Below are 23,251 nucleotides of genomic sequence, written 5' to 3' on the forward strand. Positions count from 1 at the left end.
TCAGTATTTCATCATGACGTGAGCCTCGCCTGTCACAAAGCATGGCATTGGCTAAGATCATGATGTCGCCTTGGCCAGTAGGTTTACGCTGTGGCTTATGAATATGAACGAGTGACCAAGGACCGCAAATAGCCCTGGCAGTTCCACAGTTTCGGATATCTACCGGTCTTGACGGACCTTCATTGGGCTGGCTGAAAGTCGCGCCAGTTAGCAGGGATGGAGCTTAGGGGGCTCTCTCCGTAAGAAGTGTACCGGCTGTTTGGGCTACTCTTAGTTACTCCTTGGGTAAAATATGATGGAAATTGCTCTGGACTGTCGGAAAGAGCGGTACTCTACTCTAACAAAGAGCACTTCAGGCACTGGCCAACATGAATCCAGGATAGAGCTGCTTTACCCAAGGGCGATGACGAACCTATGATGACAGAGGGTTTGCAAGTACACTCAAGCTGTTTGCAAGCTTTCCTCATTCCTTGGAACAGGACGGACGAAGCAGGTGTCTTCCACAACGGGAAAGTCTCAGGACGCAAGACGACGCTCATTCACTACTTAAACACTCCAGTCGTTCCTCAAACTCTTATTGAAACCTATCGTAATATCATCATATTCAGCAACTCACCTCTTTCTGATACCCCCAAAACCTACTTCAAAATTATTACTTCAGCTATCTTCATCAAGTCAAACTAACAGCTACCACTCATCATGTCTTCCATTGTCAACAAGATCAAGGACACCGTGTCCTCGGACAAGACCCACGAGGAGCCTACTGGGACGCACGGCACCCACAACACTCGCGCAGCCAACGCGGCGGATCCTAGAATAGATTCCGACCGTGATCATCGTGCCAACCCCGCCGGTACCACTGGCTCTCACACTGCAGGCACCACCGGTGCTTACGAACAGCCAACTGGCACCCACGGCACTCACAACTCTCGCGTTGCCAACGCCGTGGATCCTCGAATCGACTCCGACCGTGACCACCGGGCTGCACCCAGCTCGGGCATCGGTGGGACTTACGGCACAGCTGGCACTTCAGGGCTTGGTGGAAGTCATAACATCACCGGTACACACGGCACCTCAGCTCTCGGTGATAACCATTCCAACATGAGCGGCACCCACGGTACCTCTGGCCTCACTGGCACAACTGGTGGCCATCCGCAGCCAACGGGCACTCACGGTACCCACAACTCCAGGGTTGCCAACGCGGCCGATCCCAGAATAGATTCTCATCGTGACCACCCTGCCCATCCAGATACATTCGGTGGTATTAACTCCGGCATTACTGGCTCACACTCCACTGGGGGCGCATCCCACTTTTCATCCACCGGCGGCCCTGCCCCCAACACCGAGGGGCCTCATAAGAAGGATCTCCTGAACAAAGCTGACCCTCGTATCGACTCCGACGCATCTGGTCACAAAATGGGCAACACCCACGGTGCTGTCGGTGGATCCGGTCGCGAGGGCATTGCTGGTCCCCACGATTCCAAGTACATGAACGCGGCCGATCCTCGTGTTGACTCCGACCGTGATGCCTCGCGTACTATTGGCAACACGTACGGTAGTTCTGGTACAACTGGTACTCAAGGGACTGGCCCTAATGTTACACATGGCGGCGTCGGCTCCGGTTCCCACACCACTGGCACTCACGGTACCACCGGTACTCACGGTAGTACTGGTGAACACAACACTACCGGTACCCACGGCACTCACGGCACTCACGGCACTCACGGGGAAGGTCTCCACACTCATTCTGGCCCAGCTCCCAACACTGCCGGTCCTCACAAGAGTGACAGTATTTATTCCCTACTCCGTCAATCTATGGTACGCGATATTAATTTATTTGCAGTTCTGAACAAGGTTGATCCTCGCGTCGATAGCAACCTTGACGGCTCGAAAACTTTCGGTGGCAATAAGACATTCAGTTCCTCGTAAGTACGTGATCATCACCGCCCCCACCTACGCCTTCAGCTTATCTAATCAAATTGCAGTTCGAATCGAGATCCTACCGATGCCGCTCAAGTCCCTCCGTCTGTTATGAAGCAACATTTTGGTGAGCCTGTCATTGAGCACGATGACAATACTCACGGGCGCGATCGACGTCATTCCCTTAAATCGGCGCAGGAACAGTATCGTGGAATTTGAACGGTAACATGGTTAGTTGAGGATGTTACATGCCGTGCAGGCAATAATGAGTAACGAAAATATCATCTATATCCCACAATACACAAATATTTCTACATAATACCCCATACTCATTGATAATATGTGTGAGTGCGTTACTTTTAACTCTAGCATCGTTCGCCCGACATTCAGCAAATAATTGCCAACACGCATAACTCTTAGAGATAATCTGTCATCGAACGGGATGGGATTTTCATGATAATATTTATAGAACTTCTTGAAAATAAAACGAACAATCTTCGCTTCATAAGACATGCACGGTTTCATTGCATGGTACGTTTTTCATGACAACTGATGTGTACGCAAGAAATTAATCATATAGAATATTGTCTGCATACTATAGCAAGTCAGTCGAAAACTTTAGAGTAGCTTACTTCTGTCATTTGGGGTAATATCAATGTGTCATTTGAGCCAAGGCCCCGACGACAAACAATGCAACCCATTCTAGCCAGAGCCCCTTGATTCTGGTTTGTAAGTCATTATGACCAGACTCAGAAATTATTTCGTGAAGACACCGAGAATGTGTGGGACACAGTGATGCCACTGCTCGCCAGGAGGTTGGCCAACATCGACCTTATCCCAAGGCCCTGCCTCTCTCAACCACTTCTCCGTCGGACGACACAACTGGCAACCGCCCAAAAAGTGAGGCCAGAACAGATTAGTGAATGCTGTCGATGTCATTAGCCCTCTGCCTGTGTCTCAATGTCATCATCGCATAGCAAACTCACCTTGAAATATCCTTATTCCCCAATTTCCCTCAGCCCGTACGTGTTCAAACACATACCACCTCCCCCCTTTTTTCAAGTACCCATAAAGTTCCTTGAAGTTCTTCTGCGGCTCGGGGATACTGCACAGACACAGAATGGAAACGATACAATCCACACTCCCCTTCTCAACCTTGCCGTCCCATTTGCTCGGGTTATCCAAATCCTCAATTCCCACGGGCACGATTTCGTAAACATCCTCGAGCCCAGCCTCACTGATCTTCTGCCTTAAACTCGGGTGCTGCTCCCGATTCGGCTCAACCCCATAGATGCGCGTGACAAGACCTCTAACACCACTCGTCCGCTTCACCACACCAGCCCCAGTCCCCGCAACTGCCTGTCCATCAATACTCGACGCCTTGCCCTCCCCCTTTCCCAAATCCCTTTCCTTAAAAACATCCACCCAGAACCCACTGCCGGCCCCAATCTCCACAACAACGCCCTCAATGCCGTTCCCTGTAGGTTCCTCCACGACCCTCCCGCCGCACGTACGACCCTCAAGCAGCGAAATCACCATCGGTTCCCTGGACAGCTTGATATTGGGCCCGGCCCAGCCCCAGAATCTGCCGAACCAGACGCCTTGCAGCTTGGAAGGGGAGAGGAGGATGGCGAGTTCGCGGTTCCGGAGGAGGGTGAGGATGGTGCTAGGGAGCCAGGAGGCGGATATGGCCATGAAGAGCCAGGGGTCCGCCAGGGCCCAGAGCAGGGTGTGGGTGCGGGCGAGGAGGGACGGGGAAGGGGAGGGAGAAGAAGACATGGTTCGGCTGAGTTGGATGGGTGAAGGGATCGATAGGGTGGTGGGGAAGTTCGTTGTGGATGGCGAACCTCCACAGGAAGAAAAGATAAGTCCTGTAGAAGTACTAGCGAGCAATTCAATTGAATTAATAGAGTCAATACAATACTGCTGGCCGAGTTAGCAAATCAATTTTTCATGGAATCTGGGAAAAGCCCGGGGAAGGATGAGCGCACTCTACCGAACTCGCATGAAAGACGAGAGGGGAGATGTGTGGGAGATGAAATATCGCGCTCCCACGAAAGTAAAGGGAATCTCTCTCCTGATATAGGCTATTGGATATATGTGAGCATTCAAGCCTGACCCAGTAAAGCTCTGGATAGTGTGACACCTCTTGAATGCTGATAGGCTGAAAGAACAACGTTGTTGCGCTGTGCCGCAACCTTGTCTTTAAACCTGATTGACCCGCACAGTGTTAGTTACTACCAAGCGCGTATAAGTCTCTCTAACAACTTACATACTAAGTACATGATGAAGTGTGATCTCAATATAATGACTCACTGTGTAAAGCGATCAGTAAGCTCTGGTCAAGGCTATCCAAGTTACAGGTAGTCGGACTCTTCATCCACCAGTGGATCTTGTACAATTCCTGAGTCAAGTAGTGGACGAGAGACATAGTTGGTGCAGGGAATCGAGCAGCAATTCGATTCAACAATAGCAAATGAATAATGAATTTCCAGTATCAGATTTCTTTTTGGAGCCGTGGACGTTAATTTTTAGAAGTATGTATGTGCCTTCGTCATCACTAATTGCCCTATGCTTCTCGGATCCGCACATGAGAGACTGTATTGTTGCTCTCGCTGTTACTAGAATACGGGCCATCGTGTAATACTTGAGCAGAATGGACACCGGTTGTTTCACTCCTCGGATGCTGCGCACGCTCTCTGCTACAAGCTAACAATACCCATACATATGAGATCTTACCCTAGTTCATAATACCGTGGCTATTGATGTGCATATTGAATTCTGTCTTTGGTTTTATATTGAAGCTATTTATCTCATGCTGAAGCCACGCCGCCCAGATATCCTATTCATACAAGATATCACATAGGCCTGGTCTTACGTTTGAGTCTCTTAGCTTTGCTTGGCTGCAACTTTCGGGCTTTTCATTGCCCACTTTGTGAGTTCTGCGAGATCCATACTCATCCAGTGCCCTATTAAACTTGAGGTGGTATCCTCGTCCTTGTTCTGAACTAATGCACACTGTCCGTCGTTCGCCATCTCTGGCCAGGGTCAGCAGGTTCACTGATCATAGAATAGTCAGCATGGTTCGTAAGGACTCCAAGAGCCTTCAAGATTGGCTTGATGACATCGAACCGTTTTTATCAAGGATATCCTTATCGTGCGAGTGTTAAGCCATGCAATGCATTTATCTTGCAGATGGGGTGTTTTTAGGCTATATTGGTAACCCAGAAAAGCAGTAGCATCGACATTGCGAACCCAACAGGGGCGCAGGCCAAAGTGGTCACCAGTAATATTGTTGGTATTCGGAGTCCACAAAGGCATACTGATACAAAGTGTTTCATCCTGATCGTGATCGTCAAGTCTCTTTGTTCTGCGTTTACATTTGGCGATGTTATGGCGCTCGTCTAGCGTCTCCATCTTTTCTGCGTTAGTCGGACCCGGCGACATAATTGAACGCGAGCACGGCAATTATATTTCATTATACCAGCCCTATAAGTGGGCTATGAGTGTCGGTGGAAATATAACCGTTAGTTTCAAAGTACTTGGATAATTGTGTTTGGTGTTAGATGTTCCAATATCAAGATTCAAAGGGGGACAAAGACTTGTTCCGTGTATGCGAGTCTCTATCTGAACCCGTAAGGTATGTAGGTATTGCATGCAAAGCAAATTCACGTATAAATGACCGGGATCGCAATAGGTACCGAAACTAATAAACGGTGATGTCTTCATGTCATACCGAAATCGTCCCTGCGATAACCCTAGGAAGGGCTTGTTCAATATTGTCGACACTTCTTACTACCAACACTGAAGCGCACGTGGTTCAGTCAAGCCATGGAGTCGAGCAGCTTGTTGTTCCCGAACTCTGAATCGAATTCCTGCTCTCTCATCACTTCCAGTGGCCTCATCTCTGCCAATACATTCATTCACCGCCAATGGCATGATCCAGCGATGATGGTTCTGAATACTCGGCAATTGAAACTAACCGATTCTTTGGCATCTTAGACCTCCTGTGGGTACCTAAGTACCATCAGTGACCCATATTGATAATTGAATACTCATCACAATCCCCGGCGCTTCGGTATGATTTTGAAACAAGAATCTACTAGTCCTGTCCATATAGAAGATACGGCACCTCGAGGAGTATGTACGAATGGTCCAGGCTTAGCCAGGTATGCCCCGTTCGCGGTCTGGCCATACTCTTCAGCGACATGATTGTCGGTACTAGCCGTGATAATTTCGTCCCAAGTGACCACAAATACAGTTGCAGGAAGGTATCCTGGGATGGTTTGATCAAAATGAACAAACACATATGTATTAGAACGTGTTTGCGAACGGTATCCCCCGGCGGCAATGCAATCATGACGACGATGAGATCATACCTTAAGGTATCGTGAGATCTCCGGGTGCCGAAATGCCACGAAATGTCACCTTGAAGATGGCCGCCAATGGCGAGACCAGCGGCCCGTCTGCCGGAACCCCGGTCGGCGACAAGAGTTTCTCGTCGTGTAGTTTCTGGTCGTGTATAGCCGACCGGTGAGTTGGTGAAAATGTCGATTGACAGAGCTTGGCAACTTTGGAAAAAGTACAATGTCCTTTCGCATCCTAGCTTGCACCAACCCATCCCAAGACGGTGTCTTGATAGATTCGATGGCAAGGCATAGTGGATCCGAGAACCCCCAAATCAATCTACAAAAATGCAGTTGGGGAGGTTATCCAGTCAGTTGCGCCTTGCGACGGGTTCAAACAGGAGTCCACGGACATAATGGCCTTTGCGTCGCAGTCGTTCAAATCGGGCGAGTTGAGCACCGCCTCAATTGGCTGACGCTCATCCCATACCATTTCTACGCGCTGTCCCTTTCTTCCCTCAGGACAATTTTTAGGCGCGCGCAAATTAGCTGCCACACCAAAATACACCATCGCACCCAATCTGACGGCACACAGCCTACCTCCCATCTTGCATCTCTTACTCCGCCCTTCGCATTTCTGTTCTTGCTGATCCCGTTCGCCCTTCGCATTTAGTCCTGTCGCCTGGGGTGCCAACCTCTTGACCACTGAGAGGAGGGCAAATTGCCCAGGCGCGGCCAATGAGGACCGCCGGCGACCACACAAAACGACCTTTTCTGGGCTTTCGAGGGAAATGTCCCACGCAATGCCGTCCGCATCTTGCTGCAGAATCTAAGCCATGACGCACCCTGGGTCGGATAACTTTTGTACTGCGTCGACGATGGTACCTGGCGGCGGCACTGCGTGCATGTCTCTCATTCGGAGCCGCTTACTTCCAGCATTCATAGCCCAATGCTACCTTTTCATTGTCGACGAAGAGATACTAGTGGCCTGCCTGGCTATCTGCTGATGCGGTGCATTATGGATGCCGTTGTAATGAAAGCCCAGCGGCCTTCATTTGATGACCCTTTCCCTTCCCGCGCGTTCCTGTCGTAGTTTCTGCTTGCATTCTGCAGCAAATCTCCTTTCCTTTTTTTTCTTCCTTCCATTGATCTTTGAGGCTTCTCTCTGACTATTCGGTTTTCTTGCGTATTCTTTTTGAGCTCTGTCCCGTTATTAGACCCGTGCATACTCTTGTTTGTTGGCTGTGTTAGACTACCATGTGGAGATGCTAGCCGTCTCTCCGAGTCCATCTTTCTATTCCCTAGGTAAGTCGCATGATCAAGTCTTCCTATATATCCTTGGCCCGACCGCATCTTGGACCCGGGTGGCCTCTGAAACGGGGTACCTACTCTTCTCGTGTCTCTTCTCTTGTCTCTTCTCCATGATTTATGTGGAGGATCTTCTCTTGGTTTTCATCTTTGGCATCTCCGGTCCCAAGTCTAAGTCATGCTAAGCCCTGTCCGCTTGACATGATGGACACAGCCGTTGAAGAATATCAAACATTGACATACCTCCTCAGATGTTCTATAGAATGGCCTTCAAGCCTCTGCTTCATCAGCTGTTAATATGGATCTCGATATCGACCGCCCACGGATACATGGCCCACCTTGTTAGCCAAGTCAGCGCCTTTATACCCGACTGTGCTCAGGACTGCGTCGAATCGTTCATAGAACTCAATTTCTTGTCGACGGCTTGCGGGGCGTCTCCTTCTTTACAATGTCTGTGCTCGCAACACACACAAACTGGGTTTACGATAGGGGAGGGCGCTGTTCAGTGTATCGTCGCCTCGGATCAGCTTGGGTATTGCCGCACCGGTGAAGTCGACGGTAAGAGTCGTGCTAAGATGGCTGCTGCATCTCTTGCTGATTACCTACAGCCACGGTCGTCTCCAAAGCCTATAAGATGTGTTCAGGTCAAGTGAGCGCACTGCCCAATACCCATCCAACACTATCGGCCACCCTGGTGGTTCCGACTTCTGGGACGGGAATCATCATCATTGAAACTCCAACTTCAACCAGGACTTTGGTTTCGGCCACGCAGAGCATGTCGAACTCGGTATCCCGGACATACTCAGCCAGTCCAGTGAGTACTGCTATAGTACCAACAACATTTACGACTTCGAGGATAACGTCAACACAATCCGCACCGCCCTCGCCATCCTCGTCGTCGACAACCGCTGCTGCAACTGCAACGACAGATCCTCAGCCCACCGGAGCATCAGCGCCAGCCCCTGCTAAGCTTGCAACAGCTCAGATCGTGGGAATCTCAGTGGGCGTGGCTGGAGCCATTGGCCTGGCTTTGTTGGCAATATTCCTAGCCCGACGTGTGAGGAGGCGTCAGTACCCCGAGTTCTACGATGATGGATTCTTCCCAATGGATGAGAAGAGAAACAGTAGTTCCTTGGGAGGTGTCGAGGCAGCAGCCCAACGCCTCTCGAGGATCTTCCACATATCACCTCCGATCTTGAGAAATCAACAGTGGCAAGATACCCCACCCCCGCCACCTTCTGGGAGCGCTGGTGTCGACCGTAGCACCATCGGTCTCGCTATATCTCGCCCCCGAAGCGATATCGCCCCGGTGCAGACACCACCCCCGGTAGCCCAAAGACGATTGTCGAAACTCCTTCCACCCAAGCCGGTAAGGGCAGTGAAGCCCTCACTGACATTGTCCATTCCGATAAAGTCCACTTTGCGCCCTCAGTCTTCGCAGCCGCCACAGACAGACAGGACAAGTACGATGACCAACATAACGGCCTTCGCGGATCTGGACACGGAAGCGGCAGAAGGAATGCAAATTTGGCGCCCACCCCCATCGGATCCTCAGTCAGCAACGACTTATTATGTGGCCGACAGGTGGGGCAACTGGGTTCTAAGTAACGACTATCGCCAGTCACAACTTGCTCAGGTTGCCGAGGCGGCCGAGCTGGATACGTACACACCACTGACCAAGTCGCCGATCGAAAAGAAGGAAGAGGCTGCTGCCATGGCGGCAGCGATATCTGCAGCATCCGCCAGGCCGGATGTTTCTAGGCCAAAACCTGCGATGATGCCGAGGAATGTTGCCGACTCCAGTATGTCTCGTACTTCGAGCCTGTACTCGCAGGCCAGTGCTGTGCGTCCAGGAGTGAAGCCACTCGCTGCACTGGCTAGTCGCAGTAACAGCGCTGGACGGAGGAAGGGCCGTTCGGATTCGAACGTTTCGCAGGACTCGGCAACTACCATCGCCACGTCGTCTACCAGCGCATACGATGAGGACGAATATGTCGGTGGCGAGGCGGAGCGTGGTCGTCTATCCCAGGCCGCATTGTCTCCTGTCGTGGAATCTCCACGGACCCCAACCGGGCGTTCCCCCGTCAAATATCCCAAGATCCCGGGTCGTTTAGACGGTGCAACACTGCGTATCGTACCACCCCCGAAACGCCCGGATTTCACGGCATCACCACCCGGCCAACCTAGTCCGACGCTAGGTGCTGTCCAGCCCGTGAGAGGTTCGCCGTCGGCTTACCCTCCGCCGCTCAACCCGAGACGTTACTCAAATCTAAGCACCATGGATAACATGAATAGGCCCAAGCCACCCGTTCAGACTTCGGGTTCCGGTTTCTCTCCCCAACCTCCATCCAGACCTACTTTGCTGAAGGACATGCCTGCCTTCCCTATACCCCCACTGAACCCTCCCAAAGGCAGAACATCCCGAGACCTATCCAGAAATCCACCTAGACTCGACACACGGCAGGTACCGCGCCCGCACATCGCCTCTTTCGCATCGCCTACCAGCGCCGCAACCACGAGCTCCGTGGCCAGCTCCCTCCTGGCCAAACGCAGGGGCAGCCAGAAAGCCGTGGCCATGTCGCTCGAGAATAGCCAGAAGGGCCAGCAGTGGATGCGGCAAGGCGGTCGTGGCGCCGACGGACTCCTGAGTCCCGACGCCGCTGCCATGATGTCGCCACGAATGATTGGGGGTCTGCCCGCTACACCGATATGGCAGCCCAAATTGACGCCTACGCGGAGGGGTGACGATTTGTTTTTGAATGTCCAATAGAGCTTTGCAAAGCTTCGAGACAGACCCGATAGTCTGATCGTATCATTCCCTATGTTTCAAGTCCTTCTCGCGCCAAGAATTGTCGCTACGGCAGCGTTGCACGATGGAGATACCCACTCACTCACGACATACTTTATGTACTTATTAGACGTTTTCTTTTTCCGATGGGCCAAAACTTCTCTCCCACCGATTTCTTTTTATCACGATACTTGTACTATATCAGACCTTGGAATAGGCATGGCGCTGGTGTTTGGGGTTGGTAGCATTTGTTGACGGAGCATGAAAAGTGACATGCCGGAGGCTGGGCAGGAGTTCAGGGGTTTTTTGCATCTTGATGTTTCGATGGAATAGGAAGGGTTTGGGTTGATATATAATTAGGGAAAGACGGAGAGATACCCGATGATAAAGACGTTTTTTAGGCATAGGCATATATATCTCGTATAATTTGGAGTTGAGAAGGGGATACTTTAGTTCAAAGTCGATAGATTCAGGACTGGGATCAATCAAAAAACATCAAGTGTAGCTTGAAGCCAACCATCTTGTGACAGTCGGAGGAGGTTACCCGGGAAACTGTGGACCTGAACTTTGAAGGTTCTTGGTGGGGCAGACTTTTTTTTTGCCAAACTAACGACATGTAAACTACTTTCCTCTGGAGATCGATCGTAACATCGGAAAGCCACCCAAGCGTTGGACATTTGCTGCCGCCGTACAGAGGACCGAGGCGATTGAAGCACCTCGTTGCCACTTCTAACACTTTCCCAACCTTCCAGTCCCCCCTCTACCACCACCATCGCCAAAGAAATGGCCCAAGGAACCATCAAGAAATCCGCCGCCAAGCCCCCAGCGGCGTCTTCGCGCCCCGCAAGCGGCAAGACGAAAAAGGGCGCGCGCGTAGCCAAGTCCAAGAAGACGACGACGGCCGACAAGACGCAGAAGAAGCTCAACGCGGGCATGACCATCAAGACGGAGAAGTTGCTGGGCGAGCGGGCCGGGCATCTCGAGATGATTGGCAAAGGACGCGATAAGGGCGGGCCGAAGAAGGAGGGGGAGAAGGGGAAGGCTACTGGTGGGGAGAAGAAGGTACAGACGGGGGGATCGAGGAAATTTGGTTGAGAGGGTTAGAGAATATGATACCCAAGAGTTGGAAGCAGACTACAAGATGCCCCGTGAGTGGCCAAAGTCGGAATGCTCGCGCGGCCGGCTAGATTGAGAGCAAGACTTGGTCCACGGTGTTATTTACTCCCTGAGCGGTTTATCAGGAGACGGTTATTGACGCCAGAGGAGCGACGGTCTCGAGATCGTCTTCGCCTGCTGGGCGTTCGCAGAAACCCGAAGGGAAAAAACCCGAAGGGGAAAAACACAGTACAGAGGTGGATTACAGCCTGTCTCTTCAGGCATTATTGATCACGCCAATCTAACGCTACAAGGTCGTGCAAGAGTCCTGGCAAAGCAAGACGTGGAACCAGAAGTCTGAAGGAGCCGGTATCACAGGGCTATATCATCAAATACATTGTATTCACGCATATTCTCCTCTCATCGACAAACTATTCCATTGTCATGACCCACCTCTGACATTGCAATGGCATGTCTACCCATATTTTCAGCACTAGGATTATGTCGATCCGCCCTGAAAGACAACAAGGAGGAAATTGGCGTTACCCAGCCGATGCTGGAATAGCGAATGAAGTCTGGTCACGGTCGGGCACACCCTCCTCGCCCTATCGCTTTGATGCACTACAAGTCAAGAGGCCCTCCATCAGCGGCTTGCCCATGAGGGCATCCTGGGTTTCGATTGGCCCGAATATAAAGAAACGTCAACTTGCATTCTGCAACACAGTCATATTTCAACTTGGAAATTATTTTTCTACATGCAGTCAGTCTTCTGGAGAAAACTCACAGTCGAGACACTAAGCTGAAGTTCTTACATTTGCCTGGCATTCTATCAGAACGGCTGAGGTTATTGACTGTTGTGACACGAAAAGAACCTTGAGTCGAATGGGGTTATTTTGTGACCAGTAGCCTTAGAATAAGGGAAGAGCTTGTGGTGCTCAGAATTCCGGGCAAATGAAAACCACGAGATGTTCTTGCATGGGGAAAATTTGGTAAGGCGCCCAGCTATTTGGTACTTCAGGTATAGAGGTTGATGGACGCAACGAAAAATAGGGAAATGATTGTTTCCAGGGGAGATTACGATCACCAAATGCTGGCTTTCTGGTCCGGCTCCGACTCACCAAAGTGGAATACTTTATGGATTTCTTGTAGACACGTTTGGACAGGTCTCTTGGTTCTTTCCTAGATACTCGAAGGCACGACCTGGTCCACTTTTATCACCTCTTACGTATGGAACGACATAGCACCAGATCGATGGCAAGATATTTATTGAGCAATTGAACAAAATATGTTCTTGGGTTACAAATTATGTTTTACTGCGGAATCTGCAACGCCAATTCTCATCTTTTGCCAACGACTTTAGCTGACTTTGCAGTTGGAGGGTCAGTAATGTGAACTCGCTTCCTTGGCATGGTGCAAGAGGCGATACAGTGATACGTAGTGGGGTAGAAAGATATGAAAGCCTGAGAAACAGCCTGTTTACTCGGGGTTCGTGGGCAGGCTTCGGCTACCCCCATCATGATGTAGTGCGGTTAGGTGTCGACAGTTGAACATGGGCAACAACAGCAGGAGCTCCAGCTCTTGAACTGCTTCTTCAACTTATGGGTCATCTGTGATATCCAGGTCCTTTCCAATGACAACCTTCAGGTGCTTGTTGACAAGAATCAAAGCCGAATACTGTAGTCATATGCCACCCAGGCTTACTTGTGACTAGTGTACGGACTCTGCTATCTTTAATACATTACCTATTCCGCGCAGAGCACTGGGCCGATGTCAAGCCAGATTCCTTTCCCCAAACCTCATTGTTTGGATTTACGCATTTCTCTCACCTCGGCTGAACACGTATCACTCAAAGCTTTTCTACACGCCACCGCATTCAAGGTGCGCAGAGCTAAGGAAAGGCTATGTCGTCAGGGCCATTGTCCCGACGATCGAATTAGCGTACACCCACTAGCGCATTCCTTTCCGCAGTTTGTTGGCCTACGGCTTGTGCATTATGCCAGTATGCACTGCATCATGAGCATAGGGACCTATATCCACATTCAAACCCGGGCATGGACTAGTTCAATTGACGACCACGTGGCCAATTACGGCATCGTGAGTATAGCTAGGTCCTCGTGGCCATCTAGACCGAGTCGACACAGTGTGCTCTAATCCCTCGTTAATTCGGATGATGGGATTGGCTGAAGCTCGTCAATCGAAACAGTTAGGTGAGCCGTCATGACGTTCATGAGTTGAGGCGCCCTCTCAGGCCTCAAGGTAGTACACAGGATGCGGGAGGGACCATCTACTATGCGGTCAGAATTGTCTGCCCTCTATTAAAGCACAAAGAACCAGTGCTGCTTGCAGCAAAATAGCCAATCAAATCAGAAAGATTGCGTCGATTTCGACTGTGATACGCCGTCGTTGGATGATTTGGGAATGTTGGAGGTCTGGAAATGATATGTCAAGGATATGTCAAGGATATGTCAAGGATATGTCAAGGATACGTCAAGCGAGTTGTTGCACGGTCCGCAACATCCTTCGTATCTTCCGGCACTTCTGGAAGTCGTACAGGGTCACGAGTCCCGTGCCCGCCATCGCCGATGCTAGTGCTGTTTGGGGAGGGCAAGGCGTCGCACATCGAGAACAAGTCGCACTTTAGCAACGCCAGATCCGTTGCCAAGGACCTTGTCTTCTTGGCAAGCCAAGACGCAGATGCTTGATTTTGGTGACAAGCACTATTGATAGCAAGACCCATGCATGCTGACCTGCTGAAGACTTCAACCACAACAACTATATGTAGAATATCGATACTCCCCAAGCGAGGTGAGCTGGGGGACTTCTAGCGCGGCGACTGATGATATCAAAGGGGCCATAGGAGCACAGTAAATACCAAGACGGAACGGGGTGTATTTTCTCTCCAGTTCGAAGTTAAGCGGATACGACGTGGAGAATTCCCCTGGGAACGGAGTCGATGAGTCGATGGATATGGAGATGATGGAGACTATGGAGACTATGGAGACAATGGAGACAAATGCAGGTACCGAAAGCAGGCTTTTGTTACCGAATGACGGCATCGAGATGCAAATAGAAGAGAAACCAAGTCGTTAGCAAGTGGCACTGAGCATTGTCTTGAAACGGTTCGACGGCCAGTGGTATGACCGTCAGACAAATCTGGCGCATACGATCGCCGAAATTTGCTTAGGCGTGAAACCTCCAATCATAGGAGTTCTATCAGATGAATCGGCCGTGGAGAAGGGATCAATCAGTGGGAAACAAATCCGTCCACCCCAGGGCCAAAACCGTGGATCACCTTGGATACGAGACTGTGGGTAAAAGATGGTGCGCTGGGCATCCCATCGCTGGAGAAATCACGGACGAGCGGTTAGTAAGTTGGCAAGTTAAGTTTGGCATCAAATGAAGCTGGCAGGCTGGGAAGTGATTCAAAACCCTGCCACAGACGATCGGCCCGTCAGGGGATCAGGTCTGAAGTCGAAACTTGAGGCAGTGTTGACAGGCCGAAATATGCAAATGGAAACATTTGACTGGCATTCACGTGTGTGAGAGATGATGATTGACAATTAAACCGACAGCACTTGATTCGCCGCATCCCTGCATCCCGGCCAGTGGCGCCCTGTGGAGGCAATAAGGATCCACACCATCAACTTGTTCTTGCTATTTACACCCTCCATCAGCAGAGACGGATAATGCAGACATTGCCACGGTGCGGCAAGGCTAGAGGGAACTGCACAGTCTCGTACAGCCAACCGTCACTCACTCATGGTACCTCTGCTTTCGAGCTTCTGGGCCGACACCCTTCAGCAATCTTACTGGAAGCGCTTGCAGCCAAAGCGCATCCACCTGCCACTAATGCCAACATGCCCGGTCTTGCATTGCTCGAGACGGGCAACCACGCTCGTGTTGAAAGCCAGTTACTATGCATATCACGAAATTCACTTTTGTGGACATACCCCCTCTGCCTCCCTGTTTTGGGGCTGACGGACCTGCCTCTCGATTTGTGTGACATTCGGCCAGCTCTTTCCTTTTTCTTGCACTGGTCTCCCACTTGGACATAAACTCGTTCCTTCCCCCTTTTCCCTCCCATATTCACCATTCCGATCGCTTATAGTTAAGTGTCTCACTCGACGATTTCTCCTCTGAGCAACTCACTCGCTCTTGTTGCTCTTCTTAATCAACTTTGTAATTCGACCTCAACCGGGTCTTTTTTTGTGACGGCTTCCGCATCCCTCACTCTTTCGGGACCGCGACTACTTGGTTTTTCTTGCCCACGACACCAACACTACAATACCAATTGGAACTCGAGCTTTCGGATTTGATACCAATTAGTCACATACTACCAAAACAAAGATGCGTTCGTATGCTCTCGCCTCCGCTCTGGCGGCTGCCTCCCTTGTGAGCGCCAACCCTACCGATCCCACCAGGACCACGCCTCAGCTCCCCAAGCGTGCATCTTCCCTTCCCGCAGTCACCGCATCCGGCAACGCCTTCTGGGCCGGTGATGACCGATTCTACATCCGTGGAATCGACTACCAGCCCGGTGGTTCGTCTGGAATGAAGGACCCCCTGGCCGACGAGACGGTCTGCAAGCGAGACATTGCCGAGTTCAAGAAGTTGGGCATCAACACTGTCCGAGTTTACATGGTGGACAACTCGGCCGATCACGACACATGCATGCAAGAGCTGGCTGATGCCGGCATCTACCTTGTCCTCGATGTCAACAACCCTCTGTATTCCATCAACCGTGACAAGCCGGAGCCGTCGTACAACGCCGCCTACCTCCAGTCCGTCTTCGCCACCATTGATGCCTTCCAGAAGTACGACAACACGCTCGCCTTCTTCTCGGGTAACGAGGTCATCAACGACAAGCTCAACTCAACCCTCTCTGCCCCCTACGTCAAGGCTACCACTCGTGACATGAGACAGTACATTGGCTCCATGAACTACCGTGCCATCCCTGTCGGTTACTCGGCCGCCGATGTCAGCAACAACCGCATGCAGACTGCCCACTACTTCAACTGCGGCACCGACGATGAGCGCAGTGACTTCTTCGCCTTCAACGACTACTCGTGGTGCGCTCCTTCATCCTTCTCACAGTCCGGCTGGGATGCCAAGGTCAAGAGCTTCACTGGATACGGTCTGCCCATCTTTTTGTCAGAGTGGGGTTGCACCACCAACGGCCGTACCTTCGAGGAGCTCAGCGCTCTTATGAGCAGCGACGATATGACCATGGTGTACTCTGGTGGTCTGTTGTACGAGTACAGCAAGGAGGGAAACGACTTTGGTATCGTCGACGTCTCGGACTCTTCCAGCGTCTCCGAGAGTGATGATTTCAAGGCATACTCCAGTGCTCTGGCCAAGTACACCGCACCTAGCGGCAATGGCGGCTTCACCTCGACCACCAACTCGGTTGCCTGCCCGACCAAGGACGCATACTGGCTGGTCGACTCCTCGGCCCTCCCTGCCATCCCTGACGAGGCCAAGTCGTACATGACGGCCGGTGCCGGGACTGGCCCTGGTCTCAAGGGTGACGGATCTCAGAACGCCGGCTCGACCAGCACTGGAACGGCTTCCCCCGGATCTGGATCCGTGGCGACCACTGCTTCGGCTTCTGGCGAGAACGTTGCTGGACGTCCCGCGCCGCCCATGGACATGGCCATATTCGCCATTGCTGGCGTCTTTGGCTTCTTCACCCTCGCCGGTACCCTCCTTCTGTAAATAAGCGGACCTCGCATAAATCCACCCACGTGGACAAATGGTCTCGTCTTTCAGAATAGACCCGCGTGTTCCCGGTTGTCGTTTGTTGATTTGGAAGGATTATGAACCCCGTGAGCGGATAGACAGGAAATGGCGCTTTAGGGGATGGCGTGGTTAGCAGCCACTTGATATAATTCAGCACTTGGCCACTAGTAAAATCTAGGTCGTGGCGCGTATGTGTACACAATGATAAGTCAGGGACTTAACACAGAGTTCAAGCTCTGAGAATATGGAACTACGGAATGGAGAAACAAAAAAAGACGGCGGTGTGCTGCCCGTTGGTAACGTTCTACTGACTCACGCATGCGCAGAGGAACTGGAATTGCCGCTGGAATTTGCTGGCTGGTTAATTACACAGTGTGTCGTGCATAAAAGTTCGATAATTAATTATTCTACCAAGTTTCCTTCGTATTGTGTGGGCTAAAGTGAGGTGTTCGCAATGACTCGAAGTGATCGATGGAGTCCCCAAAGTACCGATGAACACAGGGCGGGAGGTTAACCTTGGGTGTCAACCGTATATGTACTTGTAGTTATGCAGAGCCATGGACCAAAGTAATCCAGTCCAACCGGCCTCTTCTATATACCGCAGGTAATGAAATTTCATCGCAGTACGTCACCAGTCATTCCTGCTACGACATCGCTGGCGTCTCGTCAAACCAAGCATATTTCATTTTGTGCAAGGAGATATTCGTTCCTGGCTGCAACGATGGTTCAGATGCGCCTTTTCAGAGTTTGAGCTTAATCCGGAGCCACCAGCGAGTGCATTATTCAACGAGACTCTGTGATACCACCGCACCAGGGATTATACTCTCACAATGGTTGGATATTGACCACGCATGTTTCTTGTGGTTTTTCAGCCCAGGCCTCCACCCAGCCAAATGCATAGCATCGTCATGGCGGCCGAGGTTGGCATGCATGTTAATCAATGTATTTACCTCGCTTGGTTCCAGCCCCGACCCGCACTCTTTTGGACGCAATGTAGCTTAGCTCAGTCTTGATACCGGCGTCCATCGCTCATGAGCTGGTACTCGTCTTCTCATCCCGGAAAACAAAACATGCTATTCACCTACCTCCAGTTTCCTCCCGTACGTGACTTGGACCCAGGCGTATGGATGCAGCTTGTTGGATCGGAGTTCCTTCCGTATGCAAGCCAGCAGAAGCTGGACTCGCTCGGGGGCCCATTTGAGCTGTTGGGTTAGGAGGTACATGGCGTATCCTGTGTTTTCAACGTCAGCAATTTTTTGTCTTCGTTTCTTTCGCTCTCTCCCCTGTTCTGTCTCCCCATTTGTCGATTGGGCTGATAATAACGCGAAGATAGAAAAACCTCACCCTCGAGCCCCTCCTGCGCCGCCCAATGCTGTATCGCCCCCACCTCCCTGAGCCGCTTGTCCGCGGGCCATGCCGTCAGCGGCAGCCGGTATCTCCTCTCGACGACATCGACGAAGCCGGCGGCCTTCAAGCCGGCGGGGACGATGCCCCGCTCCACCACGTCCATCGGTCGGCCCATCTTCCGCCCGGCCTCGTGGAAGATGCGGCCCCAGTCGTAGCAGGCCATGCCGGGCGCCACGGACCCGTCGTCGCTGCTGATGACGACGCTGCACTCGAAGTCTTCGATGTAGCCCCCGGGTTTGATGCATTTATCTGGATGACACGGGGGTTGTCAGCTTCGTTTGTGCTTTGGGATAAATCACTCGGTGATTTCAGGGGCTTTGGGGGAGAAAATCGGGGAGAGGGGAAGATAGGAGAATGAGATCTTGAAAAGGAAAGAGAAGAACATACAAGCTTGTCTGTACAAGCTGTTCCAGTCCTGTATCGACCCGAACAGGTCCCGCATGTGCACGAAATCAAACACGTTAGGCCTGAAGGTCCACACGAGCGTGGCGTCGTCGACCTCGAATTTTACGTTGGCGGGTACCCAGCCGGGCTGCGTGGGCGACAGGTCGGTGCCGATGACCTCGGCTTGGGGGTACTTATCTGCAAAGTCGCTGTTGATGAGGTGGTCGTATCAGCTAAATATCTCTGAGTAAAACAGAGTTCATCTTCTCCTTCACTTCTTCTCTGGAAATAGGCAAGCGGGGTGAAGGGGGATTAATACTTACATGGCCCATATTCCAGATCCCGTGCCGACGTCGAGCACCTTTTGCACATCGTCTGGTATCGGGGCCAGGAAGAGCTTGTCTTCTAACAACAGAGTGAAGGCGTGGTGGCTAGCAACGAGGTTATAACTCAAATATCATGTATTGACAATCGGTATGATGGCATACCTAAGATCCATAGACTCGAGTTGCCGGTCATCATTAGGTCCCCTGGGAGCTTCTTTTAGCAAGTGAATTGATTATGCATACTATGGGGATGAGATTGAACATACCAGTACTCGGCATTACCTATGTTGCTATGATAAGTCCGTCCGTGTATGGTTCTATACTCCAGTATACTGGCCGACAACGACGCTGTAGAACTTGCACTGCAGGTGGTTACATGTAAGACAAAGTGGGCCAGCCGTACGTGTCACCCTTGGGGTGCAAACCAGGGGGTGGGTATGAAGAGAAAGAGGACGTACCCGTCGTCACCAAGCGCCGAGTCGTTATCATCATCCTCGTCAAAATCTTCCTCGTAATTCTGCAAGGGATGACAGGCCTGTGTTAGTTAACTTGTTCCTCACGTCAACGCCGTAGCAGCGTGACTTTGACGTGGTGAGGTAGGGGTGGGTTCGTGTAGTACCGGTTGCGTCCAATGCGGTAACGCGTCGGCTGGAGCCGGAGCGACTGTTGATGACTCGCCTCCGGCCTCGTGCTGCTGCTCCTCCTGCCCGGGTTTCGGACCGGCGGCAGGTTGCTCGCGGGTCTCGGTCTCGGTCTCGGCATGTTTAGGGCCTTTTGTCTCAGCCACGCCACCATTAGGACCGGAGGCTTCCTCCTCCTCGACCGGCACAACCCTTCTTTCCTTCCCTCCTGGACTGTCGGCCATCGGGGTTGTCGTACCCGTTGTGAATTTGACTACCTCAGTATGGGAAGATAATAACAGGCATGAAGTAACAGGCAATCCTAATATGTTGCACAGACTTTTTTTCGAGCCTCAGAGTTCACTGTAAATGTAAAGGCTGGAGGTCGGTTGGGGAAAGGCACCACGCTAGCTGAGAACTACTGTAGATTTGAGGAGGGCGAGGAGAAGAGTTGAGAGCGGAGTGGGAACGTAAGCGTGGTGACGGTAGGGCAAAGTCGAGATGAGACGCCGACACGGCAGAATAAACACACCGACAGACTGACCACCCCGGAGAGCAAATTAGGCCTGTAACAGTAATAACTAATGAGGTATAACCCAAGACTTGAGAAAGCGGACTGTGCCGAGTGGAGTAATTCGGGAGCTCGAACGGGGACCGAGGAAAATCGCACCTGCGGAACAGGCGTGCCGATGAAACCTAGCAACTAGGCAACCTGGGTAACAACTCTTACCAAAGATGAGGCGAGCGAGAAGGATTTCCGACGATGGTCTCGGAGAGACTGATCTTATGTTCCTAAGTGAGCGCGTGTGAAGAAGAAACAACAACGTACCTTTGTTGCACTACTAATTTATTATAAATGGTCAATCTTCAGTTTCGGTCTTTCCTCAATGCAAGCTAGTACCTCGGTGGATAGATATATCATGCAAGCCATTAATTCGACGACTAGTCTCTTTCCATGACACACTATTGTCGAACGGTAGGGGAAAAAGACCGACCCCCAGCCCATCACCGAGTCCGCTAGTCCGAAAAGAGATTCACCGTTGCCCCTTAGGAGGGAGGGACCTGGCCATACCATTCGTTAGATTGATTATGCATGCAGGCCATTAATAACTAGCCTCTTTATGTGAATATTTCTATTTTTTCTATTTTAGATTCTTTATAACTAGTATGACTAAGATTCCTATTACCAATATAGCCGTAATATATAATTTTATAGGATACACTTTATCATGGAGCTAGGCTCCTATACGTCGATATAGGCCTTCAGGGTCTGGATATATGTATAAACACCGTAGCCTAAGCTACGGCCCTTGTAACTCCCTCTATTTTATTGCAATATAATAACCCATACTTAAGCCTGTGTACTGAGTATCCACAGTACGCTAGACTCTTCATACTTGAACTAATTATCTTCTCTGTGACGCCGGTCACGATGCCTGGCCCCTAGGCCCCTGGACGAACAGGGACACCCTAGTATGTGTCCCACCTGTACGCGCTGCCCTTTTCCTTATAATGTAGGAAAGGGCACTTGCACTTAGATCTCTTTCTCTCTCTTCTTCAGTTTAGTATTCGTCAACAGAGATAGACTGATGTCGCAACCCTGATTCGAACTTGCAGTGCCTCTGCCGTGTCACATTCTCTGTCTTTATTCATCCTTTTTCATTAGTTAGCTACTACTATTATAATTAAGTAGGACCAGGGATGTCGGTTAGTATAAATTGTCGCATTTTACATATAAACTACCCAGCTAGTTTTTAACAATAGGTAACAAAAATATTCGTAGTAACGGATACTTGATTACTATGAAATTTAGGTAGGGTCGACCTATAGCTCTAACTGCATTGAGCATTCGCCATGGGGGGGTTTAGAGCAGCCACATATATTATTACGTATGCACAATCCTTCTCTCGGCTAAGCCTGCGAAGGAACCAAACCTGGATAAAAGTGATCAATCGTCATGGGATGTTGGTGTCGCCATGCTGTACGTGCCGCGCGTATGCTTGAGAGTATGACCTGATCACTTGCAACCTTACTACCAATGGGATGAAGACGAGATGTTGGCATGCGGACAAATGTGGAGTTTATGATGCCGAGTTTACGATGCCGAACGCCGCGATCGCACCGCATGTCGTTGCCCTCAGATTCCCAAAAGTCAGGTAAATATTTCAGTGACGATAGCCGGAAGGTAATCGCCGCAGTCATGCATGATGTGCCTCGGGCGGGATCCTGCGGCCTGGCCATTCAAGTCCAGGGTTTTGGTGCTTGTCGTTGGGGCTGGTTGCTTTCTGCGGTACTCAAAATCCGGACACTGTCGATGATGCAGCCCGGAGTAGGTCAGACCAGGGTCATTCGAGTTTAGTGCTTGCGGTAGCGCACTTCAGCTGCCTCTGTCAATCATGCAGCCGTAGGACTGAGTTGGAAAATCTGAGATGGAGAGGTCATGTCTATGCAGGGTGACAGATCAACGTACATATGCGGTGTATGGCCCTTTACATCGACGTTCCTGGTTCGTCGAATTGTAGGCCGGCATGCTCGTTGTTGGAATAACACCGACTATGACACAGGACGGCAGGCAGTTCCGGGTAATCGGAATTCGGATTCGGGATCTTCAATTATCAATGCTCCGTAATTCCGAATGGGCACCTGGGAAGCTAGGCGTCGACTATTTGCGAGCATGTTTGTCACACTATCCGAGCTGTCGGATTATAAACTCTGTTTGCTACACTTCCTACGGCCACTCCTAAGCTTGCCTGCTTCTCCACTCCACGGCTTTCCAATTAGCACACTTCCGGCGGTCCAGAGAGGCCAACCAACATCTATCCTGGGGGGGTGTTCGCAAAGCATGACAGGGTACGGAGCGCGCTCCGGTAGCTTCTCTCCTGGTCCTCGTACGTCCAACGCCACGTGGTTGTACGGCCTATGGTCGGATGTGGGTGGCAGGTGGTCCAGACCTGTCCATTGCCTGCACAGCCGACATGCGTACATATATGACGTATATCGATATCCTCCCTCGACCTTGCCGCTTGGGTCTTTCCGAATCATGGGACATGGAACCACGTTTATGATGAGAGCGCATAATTACGCAAGTCCCTCTTGGTCGTGAACACTGGCGCGACTAGATGCAATGACCGAGGCCTCATATGCGCGCCAGCATCTTATGTTGCCACGGTCAAAACTCCGACGGTAAACAGGGAGCCGATTACCAGGCTCCTGATGGGTACTTGCGCCATGAAGGCGTTAGACCTAGTGTTTCACATCAGCTGATATTTCCTCTCACGGCACAGCAGTGTTCTCTGCTCGACACTGCAGGACACGGGA

At 51.1% G+C, this 23,251-nt stretch overlaps 8 protein-coding genes across 8 annotated transcripts; 5 read left to right on the top strand and 3 right to left on the bottom strand.

The window, feature by feature from the left end:
• Window positions 1–381: 381 nt before the first annotated feature.
• On the top strand, window positions 382–2,271 carry BCR38DRAFT_138831 (uncharacterized protein). Its single transcript, XM_040853616.1, has 3 exons — window positions 382–1,789; window positions 1,844–1,925; window positions 1,986–2,271. Exons 1-3 carry the CDS (start codon window positions 700–702, stop codon window positions 2,137–2,139), a joined length of 1,326 nt encoding a protein of 441 aa, XP_040719078.1. The 5' UTR covers window positions 382–699; the 3' UTR covers window positions 2,140–2,271.
• Window positions 2,272–2,676: 405 nt separating this feature from the next.
• BCR38DRAFT_482277 (methyltransferase) lies at window positions 2,677–3,699 on the bottom strand (the record flags this gene model as incomplete). Its single annotated transcript, XM_040863482.1, has 2 exons — window positions 2,677–2,846; window positions 2,907–3,699. 2 exons carry the CDS (start codon window positions 3,697–3,699, stop codon window positions 2,677–2,679), a joined length of 963 nt encoding a protein of 320 aa, XP_040719079.1.
• Window positions 3,700–5,667: 1,968 nt separating this feature from the next.
• On the bottom strand, window positions 5,668–6,640 carry BCR38DRAFT_424346 (uncharacterized protein). The gene has a single exon (XM_040859648.1). The coding sequence runs from the start codon at window positions 6,539–6,541 to the stop codon at window positions 6,023–6,025; it is 519 nt and encodes a 172-aa protein (XP_040719080.1). The 5' UTR covers window positions 6,542–6,640; the 3' UTR covers window positions 5,668–6,022.
• Window positions 6,641–7,422: 782 nt separating this feature from the next.
• On the top strand, window positions 7,423–10,454 carry BCR38DRAFT_138846 (uncharacterized protein). The gene is made up of 3 exons (XM_040853617.1): window positions 7,423–7,571; window positions 7,826–8,132; window positions 8,183–10,454. The coding sequence occupies exons 2-3, from the start codon at window positions 7,826–7,828 to the stop codon at window positions 10,342–10,344; spliced, it is 2,469 nt and encodes an 822-aa protein (XP_040719081.1). The 5' UTR covers window positions 7,423–7,571; the 3' UTR covers window positions 10,345–10,454.
• Window positions 10,455–10,976: 522 nt separating this feature from the next.
• Window positions 10,977–11,693, top strand: BCR38DRAFT_138884 (uncharacterized protein). The gene has a single exon (XM_040853618.1). It carries the CDS (start codon window positions 11,146–11,148, stop codon window positions 11,455–11,457), a length of 312 nt encoding a protein of 103 aa, XP_040719082.1. The 5' UTR covers window positions 10,977–11,145; the 3' UTR covers window positions 11,458–11,693.
• A 3,965-nt stretch (window positions 11,694–15,658) lies between these two features.
• On the top strand, window positions 15,659–17,306 carry BCR38DRAFT_138924 (beta-glucanosyltransferase gel1). Its single transcript, XM_040853619.1, has one exon. The coding sequence runs from the start codon at window positions 15,805–15,807 to the stop codon at window positions 17,170–17,172; it is 1,368 nt and encodes a 455-aa protein (XP_040719083.1). The 5' UTR covers window positions 15,659–15,804; the 3' UTR covers window positions 17,173–17,306.
• A 963-nt stretch (window positions 17,307–18,269) lies between these two features.
• BCR38DRAFT_482281 (S-adenosyl-L-methionine-dependent methyltransferase) lies at window positions 18,270–20,178 on the bottom strand (the record flags this gene model as incomplete). The annotated part of the gene is made up of 8 exons (XM_040863483.1): window positions 18,270–18,427; window positions 18,541–18,852; window positions 18,991–19,196; window positions 19,311–19,418; window positions 19,476–19,517; window positions 19,580–19,675; window positions 19,772–19,848; window positions 19,933–20,178. 8 exons carry the CDS (start codon window positions 20,176–20,178, stop codon window positions 18,270–18,272), a joined length of 1,245 nt encoding a protein of 414 aa, XP_040719084.1.
• Window positions 20,179–22,534: 2,356 nt separating this feature from the next.
• BCR38DRAFT_139025 (uncharacterized protein) lies at window positions 22,535–23,233 on the top strand. The gene has a single exon (XM_040853620.1). The coding sequence runs from the start codon at window positions 22,569–22,571 to the stop codon at window positions 23,034–23,036; it is 468 nt and encodes a 155-aa protein (XP_040719085.1). The 5' UTR covers window positions 22,535–22,568; the 3' UTR covers window positions 23,037–23,233.
• Window positions 23,234–23,251: the final 18 nt, after the last annotated feature.

The sequence above is a fragment of the Pseudomassariella vexata genome, assembly GCF_002105095.1.
Source record: "Pseudomassariella vexata strain CBS 129021 chromosome Unknown BCR38scaffold_3, whole genome shotgun sequence".
Classification (NCBI taxonomy): Eukaryota; Fungi; Ascomycota; class Sordariomycetes; order Amphisphaeriales; family Pseudomassariaceae; genus Pseudomassariella; species Pseudomassariella vexata.